Below are 9892 nucleotides of genomic sequence, written 5' to 3' on the forward strand. Positions count from 1 at the left end.
CATCACCTGGAATGACCAGAGAGGAAACCGAGTTTTCTTTCGCTCAAAACAAAAGTAATCAGGGCTGGAGCAGTAGCACAGCCGGTAGGGTGTTTGCCTTGCATGCGGTCGACCCTGGGTTCAATTCCCAGCATCCCATATGGTCCCCTGAGCACCGCCAGGAGTAATTCCTGAGTGCATGAGCCAGGAGTGACCCCTGTGCATCAGGGGGTGTGACCCCAAAAAAGCAAAAAAAAAAACAACAAAAGTAATCAAATGCATTTTTATTTAACTTCTCGGCCATTCGCTGGTGGATTAAAGAGCAACAAACGTTGGTGGAGTTTCGTTAACACATTTGCTTTTTTATTTTTTAGAATATAGTCTACATCTGGATTAAAAAAAGTTTTTAAATAAAGTTAAGACATAACAATAGCGGAACCCTTCATCATTCTAGTACAACACGAAAAGAATGTCAGCTGGCTCCATTTGGGTAAGTCCACTTTCTCATAATAATGCTATTATTTTCACTGGCTAAGTGGCAAGCTTCGCACAGTGCCACTTTACGCTCACTGGGTGAGGGCATGGTGGCATAAAAGGGTTGGGTCAGGGTGCCACAGGACAACTATACAGTGTAACAGAAAATCATCAATAAAGTAGTACCGGTTACCGACAGACAGTGCAGTTTGTGCGCTTATCACAATGGAATTGCCTAAGTTTCAGAGCAAGGAGGAGATTCAACATATTTAAGACAGGGCCACTGTTACAAAAAGAAATAGTGCAAACAGGAAAACTGATGCAATCCTAGCAACGCTGCGGCCTCCACCAGCCCATTGGCAGGGCGGCAGGAGGCTTTGCGCCCCGCCTTCCTCTGCGCCCAGCTCTGGGCGGCGCTGAAATGAGGCAAACCGGCGCCGCGCCCTGGCAAGGGCCCCTTCTCCGGAAAGCCAGAAAAGAAACTCCAGGAAAGGCACAGGCTGAAGGCAGGGCTTCAGCCCAGTCCCATCCCTACCAATGCAGAACGTAGGCCTCTCCCTCCCTCATTGGGAGGTCCTTGAGCCCCTTTTCTCCTGCCATCACTTTCCTCTCCCCAAAGAGTCCCCCTCCTCCATGCAGCCTCTCTGCTTCCCCTGCACGTTCGCGGCTCCCCAACTTTGCAGTCCGTCCAGCGCGCCCTGCAGTCAGAAAGAAAATAGCTTTGAGAAAAGAGAGGGTGGGAGAAGGGGCTGGGGAGAGTGCAGGACAGCCGACGGCGTTCCCCCCCCTCAGTGACCCCAGTTGCCAAAGCCGATCTCCTGCTTGTATCTGTTAGTGAGGATGTTAGCTTTGCGTGTGAGTTTGGAGAGCACAGTGTGCAGCCCGCGCAGGTGGTAGTGGAATTGCTGTTCCAGGTCCTCCTCGCCGGCGTCCGCGCCCTCCAGGTGGCCTAGGTCCACCAGGATGTCCTTGGACTTCCAGGCGCTCCCTTCCTCGCTCCCCGCTGGTGGCGGCGGCGGCTGGTGCAGCACCCCCCACTCGATGTCGTTGCGGATGGACTTGAGCAGCATGTAGTGGCTATACATGTCCCGGGAGGGCGCGAAAAAACTGCCATTGGCACTGCCCGGGCCGGGGGCCGAGGGCGCGCGCTCCTCCAGGCAGCCGGCACTGCCGCCTACCTCCACGCCGACCTCGTTGTCCAGCCCGGGCTCGGCCAGGGGCACGTCGCGCAGCAGGCTGGGCACCATCACCGTCTGGTCCATGTTGTTGACGGCGCCGATGAAGCGGTTCATGGCGTTGAAGAGCGAGTGCTTCTGGTTGTAGGTGTCGCAGATTTGCATCATGGTGGCCGCGCGCGAGCGCCGAAGCACAGGGACGCGGGGGCAACAGGGAGGGCCGGCCGACGCGAACGGGTGCCCGCCTTCACGAGCAGAGTGAGGCCGGCGCCCGGGGCCTAGGCTCCTGCCGGTGCGGCGACTTCCCGGCTGCTCCTCCGCCCAGTCGGCTCGCTCGCAGTCCGGCCCTGCAGGATGCGCGGCTTCTCCTGCCTCGGGCGGTCCGGAAGCTCACGATCAGGGCGCGTGGTCCGGGGGTCGAGCCCTGGGCCTGCTGGGGAGACACAGGAAAGAGACGCGATATTTACCGGGTTAGGGCGCCCGGCTCCCCCGCCCGCCCGCGCGCACCTCCTTCCCCCCGCTACTGTTCGCCTGGGACGGCGCCCTGCTGACTCCCCGAACCCAGGCGGTCCCGCCTCCTTCGCCGCCCAGGGCCTCGGAGAGAAGGGGGTGCTCCTCCACCCCACCCACTACCCAGGCTCCTTGCAAAAAAGCCTGAGACCAAGCACCCGCGCTGCCCTGAGCCGAGATGGGGAGGGGGACGCACCTCCTCTTACGCCTTGGCTGGCTCAGAGGTCCCGGGGCTGGCGGCGGCTGCCTGCGCGTGCTGCTGTGGTCAGTGGCCGGACGGTGACTGCGGACGTCAGGAGTGGCGTAGGCCCCCTACCCATCCCAGGTGCTCAATTTATAGAAGCCCGGAAAGGTGTCGCCGGCTCTCTGGGCCACCCCCGAAGTCTCCTCCTCCCGCCTCCCAGGTCGCGCAGAGATAAAAGGCCCCAGCCGAGCCGGGATGACCGCGAGTAACACTCCCCAAGCCCTTTCTAAGGCGGGGGCGGGGCGCGCCGGGCCAGCTCCGCCTCTCGCCTGATACCCGGGCGGAGGGAGGGCGCTGGGGCAGGGCAGGGCAGGGCAGGGCAGAAGGATGGAGCAGCCGCACCCCGCCAGTGCTGAGCGCAGAGCTGGCCAGCCGGGGGAGGGCCGGGCACTGAGCGAGTAAAGCCGGCGCCAGCATATGGACTAGCTAGAAGGCAGGCTGGCGGGTGGGGGCTGGGTGGGCCTTGCGCACATTCCCCGGATGGGAAAGACCAGCATGAGCACTTCCAGTTTGCCAAGTGACTCCCCCACCCTCGCATTGTAGAGATCGAGGCCCGGAAGCTACATTCCTAGTTTATTATTAGCCGTCGTGGAAGAGGGACCAGCAGCAACAACAACTCCATTCCGGGTCTCTTACGTAAGGAAAGCGGCTGGGCATGCCAGACGCACGTGGACGTGGGGTGCTCGGGTGGTGGTGACCCAGGGCATAAAACCTGCTGCTTGGGAGAGGGAAGCCTCAGAGGCTTTTGCCTCCCTCCAGACAAATTCTTGCCCAATCTTCACAGTGACAATTGCTGTCTGAATGAAGAACGACCCACCCACGAAGCTGCAAGATATTTTCTTAAAGATTAAATGTGTCTGTGGTTCCAGATTTATGTCCAAATTCCGCTATTCAGTTGCTGGAGGGCCCAGGTTGTGTGGCTTTGTGGACTGCTACCGGGCCAGGAGTGTGTGCCGGGTACTTAGGTTGGTGGTGGAGGTCTTTCCTCACTGAACAGAAAACTGGGGCCTTGCCAATAACTGGGGGGTGGAGGTTGAACTATTGCTTTCCAAAAGACAGTTCTTAAAGCGCAAGATCATTTAATAGAGTCTGGGTTACGTCCCAAAAGTTAATCGGTGGATTTAACTTTTAAGAGCATTGCACCATATGGGCTGGAAAGATATTACCCTGGGTAAGGCGCTTGCCTTGAACTGGCACCCCATATGGTCTCTGGGCTCAGAAGCAGAAGCAAGCACAGAAATGTGTGTCCCCCCAAATAAAAGGAGCATTGCACCTTAAATTTCACCTTGGGACTACTAAGCCACAATCTGTTTTCATTTTTGTTTTCCTGTTCCATCTTTCCTCTCTGTGCCCCTCATCCTTCAGTCTTCTCCGGCAGTTCGGCAACTTATTATACACAAGACTTGAGTTTCTAGTCGTAAATCACTTTTCTCTAGAACCCTTCGAGCAGCTTTTAGGATGGTGCCTTTGCACAGTTTAAAAAGTGCACAAAAGAAGGATAACGCCCATTTTCATAAAATAATTATTTATTCCCTCTTTCCTTCACCTTAATAATTTATATATGCATTCCTTTCCAGGAGCACATCATCTTCCTCACTGTCAATTTTTTGTTTTTATCTTTGAGTCACACCATGCAGAGCTTAGGGCTTACTCCTGGCTCTGAACTCAGGGATCACTCCTGGTGGGGCACACTCCTGGTGAGACTGGGGGACCATATGGCGTTTCAGGGATGAAACCCAGGTGGGTCATGTGCAAGGCAAGCACCCTACCAGTCACACTATCTCTCCAACCTGTCCCCCCTATTGTCTTTTAAGTGAGAATATGATTTGATGCAACAAAAACTGACTCATTGACCAAAGATCCCAAGGCGGTGAGTCCTGGAAGCAGCTCAGTCTAAGTCCCTTTCTCACCCAGGGCTAATATCAGTTCCAGATCTTAGCCCATGTTTGTTTCTTTTTGTAATCCATAAAGCTGGGATAATGCCATCTGTACAATCTACCTAAATGGTCCTCATAGGAGGTCCAAGGGAAAGAAAAATGTGGAACATAAAGTATTAAAATTATCTCACACTCCTTGCAAGTACAGTGATTTAGAAACTTTCTCCATGTGTTTCCTTATCCATAAAATGGAACTTCTCCCTCCCATGGTCTGTGTCTAAGTTTCGTTAGGGTTGAATAAGATAATGGATGTAAAAATTGACCTGCGAAGCACTTTGCAAAGAGTAAATCTACTTAAGGTGAGACCTCATCAGAGTCTACAGGCACTTATATGAGTCGGAAACAGTTAAATGTAGTAGTGGGCTATGTGAGTCGCTATCCTCTCCCCACCCAATTCTCAGGTCCAATCGGGTACAAAGAGCATTGCAAGACCAAGATGGCTCAGAGGGCTGGCATAATGCCAGGAACTGTATGATCCCCCAGCATTCCCAGCGAGTGACACGGGAACACAGAGACAACCCCTCATCCCCACCCCGCAAAACCAAAGACTGGAAGAGTTAAACTCATGAAAAATACATAGCCAGTTTCCAGTAGGCGACTCTCCCATAAATGAAAACAATTTATCTTCTATTACAGACTCTTTAGACCTCTGGGTCAAAACTTGGCATTCAGATTTGAGTTGTTAAATACCGGCCTCCTGTCTCCTTTTCTCTTCATCCCACGTTAAGTAAAAAGTTGATAATTCGCACACACTGGAAATCCAAGTGACCTAGCAAAAAAGATCCCAGGAGGAAAAATAATAATAAAAATAAAAACAGCCTGGGAGAGAGCCCCTAAGGCCTTCTTTTTAGTCTGCCCTTTCCCTCATCTCTTTCCTCCCTCCAGATCACTCTTCATCTCCCCATATCTTAACTTGAGTCCCAGCTATTTCCCATTGCTTAAATACTGTAAGAAAAGGATGGCTCATGCACCTGCCTGTGAAACTTCCCAAACCGGGCCTCCTCGGCTCCCAAGGGCTAGCGCAATAAAGCACGCCCACCGGGGTAACTAGTGAACGCAACTTCCCGGGGCCAGATCTCCGGGCCCTTGAAATCACCCCACAGCCGCCCCTCTGTCTTCAACCAATCAGATGCGCTCAGAGAATGTTATGCAAATGACCTTCGCGCCCCAGCCAGTGAGGAGACAAGGCTCTCTCCCCTCCTCTGCGTCCTCTTTCACCCCAGCCGCGCGGATTTGGCGGCAGCGTCCCCAGCAACCGGCCAGCAGCCAATTTCTTCCCCACACGTGACAGAAGAAAAAAATCGGCTCCCTGGGGTCACTTAGGAGGGGTGTGGTCAGAGACTCACAAACGCTAGAGTTGCCCTGGGCATTTTCTCAGTCAGGGTCTGAAATCAGTTAGGATGCGAGGGATCAGCCTGCCCAATCCTCACTTGGCTTCCACAAAACTGGAATTCATCCATTTAGCAAAGGACTTTTGAGTACTTGGCCCGAAGTTTCAAGGCCAAGCGCTTGTGCTCTCTGCTTTCTCCTCAAGACACTCAATTTTTAATAAAAGCCGTGTCTTGGATCTGGTGCTCACTCCATTTCTATTGATCCATGGCTCTAACTCTGGAGCTCTTAAATTCCAGTTCTTAATTCCTTCTCGGCAATTAGGATATTATGCGTTGCTGGCCCATTTCCCCCCAAATGTCCACAAATTACCCCCTCAATTGTGTCCCTTGAGTAGTTTGGAAAAGAGGACATTTTAAATAACCAGAAATCCCTAAAGAAACAGAGCGAGAATAAACTAGGCAGGGTCAAAGAGAGAGAAAGAGAGCCCCAAAAAACCAAGCACACATTATGCATGCAGTATGCCCTGGGTTTGATGCCAGCACCCCAAGGTCACCCCAGAGGACAGAGCTAGGAGCAATCCCTGAGCACTGCCAGGTGTACTCCTCCCCCACCAAATAAATAGATAGTGGAGGTTCTCCATTACTTTGAAGCAGAACTGAGGAGCCACTTCATGAGAAATATTCTAGAAATGGGATAGCCAGACTGTTATGTTAAAGGTCATGTACCTCAAACTTGTGCTGGATGACTCACAACATCTGTCCTAATTGTCGACCTAGCCCACATTCTTGTCATTTTCTTTGAGTTCCTCCATGCTTTAACAGTTCAGGAGATCCTGAAGCACAACTTAGGATGTTTGAAGGTAGATAAGGGCTCCCTTGAATCCATTCACAATTCTTCTAGTCAGCCTTTGCTAGTTCCTGCAGCAGTTCTTCATGTGCTCCTCTGGGCCCTTCATTGATCCTGCAAACGTTGTTGGGACATTGCTCCAGGTTGGGCTGGAGCAATAGCACAGTGGGTAGGGTGTTTGCCATCCACGCGGCCGGCCCAGCCGACCCAGGTTTGATTCCTCCGCCCCTCTTGGAGAGCCCGGCAAGCTACCGAGAGAATCTCGCCCACACGGCAAAGCCTGGCAAGCTACCCGTGACATATTCGATATGCCAAACACAGTAACAATAAATCTCACAATGGAGACGTTACTGGGCCCACTCGAGCAAACTGATGAACAAAGGGAGTACAGTGCTACAGTGCTTTGGCAAGCTACCCATGACATATTCGATATGCCAAACACAGTAACAACAAATCTCACAATGGAGCCGTTACTGGGCATGCTCGAGCAAATCGATGAACAACGGGAGTACAGTGCTCCAGTGCTTCAGGTTACTTGCAGGTGGAGTACCTGGAACTCAAGGAGCAGCTCAGTCTTTTCCAGAACAAAATGGTGGCATGGCCACTTGTTATATTGTAAGTGCTAACTTTTCTTTTCTACCCTTTTGTATTGAATCACCATGAGATACACAATTACAAAACTTTTCATGATTGGGTTTTTGTCAATGTTCTAACATCCATCTTTTCACTAGAGTGCATTTCCCATCACCAATGTCCCAGGTTTCCCTCCTACTAACCTCCCCAATCTACCTCTATGGCAAGCACTTCTCTCTCTCTCTCTCTCTCTCTCTCTCTCTCTCTCTCTCTCTCTCTCTCTCTCTCTCCTCTCCTCTCCTCTCCTCTCCTCTCCTCTCCTCTTCTCTCTTCTCCTCTCCTCTCCTTTTGGGTGCTCTGGTTTGCAGTACAGGTACTGAAAGGTTATTACGTAAATCCGTTTACTTACTTTCATCATTTACCTCCTTTTCAACCAAGCACTCAGTTCTTGTCCAGTGGGATTATTTCCAACTATCATTGTCATAGTGGTCCATTCTCCATCCTAACTACACTCCTCCTTCCACTTTGTGGCAAGCTTTCTGCCATGGACCTGTTTTCCTGACCCTCGTTTCTATTGTCTTTGGGTATTATTTTCATACTCATGTTTTTCTCAGATCCCACAAATGAGTGAGACTATTTTGTCTGTCCCTCTCCCTCTGATTCATTTAATTCAGCTTGATACTCTCCATATCCATCCATGCATAAGCAAATTTCATGACTTCATTTTTTAAACATCTACACAGTATTCCAATGTGTAGACGTACCATAGTTTCTTTATCCAGTCAACTGTTCTCCGGCACTTGGGGTATTTCCAGATCCTAGGCTATTGTGAATAGTGCTTCAGTGAAGTACTCAAGGTTTATTCCTGGCTCTATGCTCCAGGTCACTCCTGATAGTGCTCAGGATCACAAGTGGGGCTGTGGATCAAACCAGAGTCAGCCCCACATACAAAGTAAGTACTTTAAACCCATGTACCGTCTCTGCACTATTAATGAAAACTTTTCTAGGTCATGTTTGTTTCACATAATTACATGAACATTGCATATGTTGACACATTTCAGCTTCCTATTAGCCCTGAGAAGAAAATAAGGATCAATGACTAAAGTGGCAGAGCTGGGATTTGATCTAGTGTGGGACACCAGAGCCAATATTGCTTCTACTAGCCAACAAAAACCTACTTCTTACAATGTTTACTAACATTGAATCAACTTCTATTAACTGCTACTAGTTAATGAAATTTCGTTAGCCTGTTATTGAAAGGGGTAATTTTTTGAACCAAAGTACAGAACCTTATAGTTTTCCTAATTAAACATTATTACATTAAATTTGACCATTACTCCAGCTTTATTCAATTATTTAGGCTCTAAGTCTGAGCTATAACATTTTAATCAGATCCTTACATTTTATAACTATTTTATATATTCGTCCAAGTTATTGATAACTGGTAAGAAGCAACATTGGATAAAGGACTAAGTGCTATAGAACATTTGGAGAGCTTTTTCAGCTAGCACCTTTTGGCATATGTTGTTTTGGCCAGATATGAATCATGTTAATTTTACAGTCCTCTAGCCTATATTTTTCTTCTTGACCATAGAATATTATGAGAGCTCTTGATAAATACCTTGCTTAAGTCCAAGATAATGTTCAGTTTTCTTCTTTTAGATTCAAGAATCAGAACATTTTTTGCCATGTGCCATAGAGAAAGCACTGTCTGGTGATACAAGATTGCATAAATAGCATCATGATATTCTGTATTCAATTGGGCTGGAGTAACCTCACTGTAGTTGTTACAATAGTCTCATAAAATTTAGTTGGGAAAACATGAGAAGATGCTAAAATCTAGGGACATGGCTTTGAGTGTGCTGACCCTCAACCCCAAACCCTAGTTCTCAGATTCTGGCATGTCTGAATATGTTGAAGATATTATTTTGTCATAATTTCATCTTTTTAAATCCTCTTTAGCCTAGAATCAAGGAGAAGGAGAATGCCAAGAATACTAAAGAATACCTTTTTTATGTTCTTAATATTTCTACAGCTTTGGGAAATCTAAACTGTATAGAAAATGATGCATTCTATTTGAGTTTGGATAATAAGTAAAGTGGAAGACTCATTATAGGTTCACTTACCTACTATAGAGGAGCATCTCAATTTAATTATTCTTAGTTGTCTTAGAATTCCAGGGCTTTCTTTCACAATCTGTCAACAGGAATAAGAATGTTCTTCCTTAACTCTATTCTGTGGATTAATATGATCTAATAATCTCAAATGTTTTAATTCTAAAATTAGACTGAAAGTTTACAAATTACAATACTAAACTAACAGATGAAAGATTTAACTATCAGAATTTCTTTTTTATTCTTGTAATTTTTATTTTCATTACACTTTATTTGGGGAGGTGACTTTGGGGCTATACCTAAAGATGCTCTGTGCTTACTCCTGACTCTGAGAATTCTTGGTGGTCCTTGGGTAACATACGTGATGCCAGAGATCAAGCTGGAGTCTGCAACGTGCAAAGCAAGTGCCTTAACTTCTATATTATACATCCCTGACCCTTATTATTGTGGAGATACCATGACTACAACAATATAACATTTATGATTTTGATATACAAACGCACTCTCCAAAGGGTACTTAGGCTAATTTCCTAATCATGGGGAAGATTACTGCTCCCAAATATCAATATTTCATATGTGCAAATAGTAATCTAACTGAATATATCATGTATCATTTTCATACTAATTATATATTACATATGCATTATATAGTTAAACACATATACAACCCATTTTGTTGTAGCTAAAATGTCAAAAAATGCAATGTGA

General features: G+C 48.0%; 1 protein-coding gene across 1 annotated transcript; it reads right to left on the minus strand.

Moving 5' to 3' along the window:
* Window positions 1–315: 315 nt before the first annotated feature.
* On the minus strand, window positions 316–2061 carry MID1IP1 (MID1 interacting protein 1). Its single transcript, XM_056131142.1, has one exon. The coding sequence runs from the start codon at window positions 1794–1796 to the stop codon at window positions 1242–1244; it is 555 nt and encodes a 184-aa protein (XP_055987117.1). The 5' UTR covers window positions 1797–2061; the 3' UTR covers window positions 316–1241.
* Window positions 2062–9892: the final 7831 nt, after the last annotated feature.

Source organism: Sorex fumeus, unplaced genomic scaffold (assembly GCF_029834395.1).
Source record: "Sorex fumeus unplaced genomic scaffold, SorFum_2.1 ptg000086l, whole genome shotgun sequence".
NCBI lineage: Eukaryota > Metazoa > Chordata > Mammalia > Eulipotyphla > Soricidae > Sorex > Sorex fumeus.

Excerpts from the sequence above, each read along its gene's own strand:
- MID1IP1 (XM_056131142.1), bottom strand. The coding sequence starts at position 1,796 with ATGATGCAAATCTGCGACACCTACAACCAGAAGCACTCGCTCTTCAAC.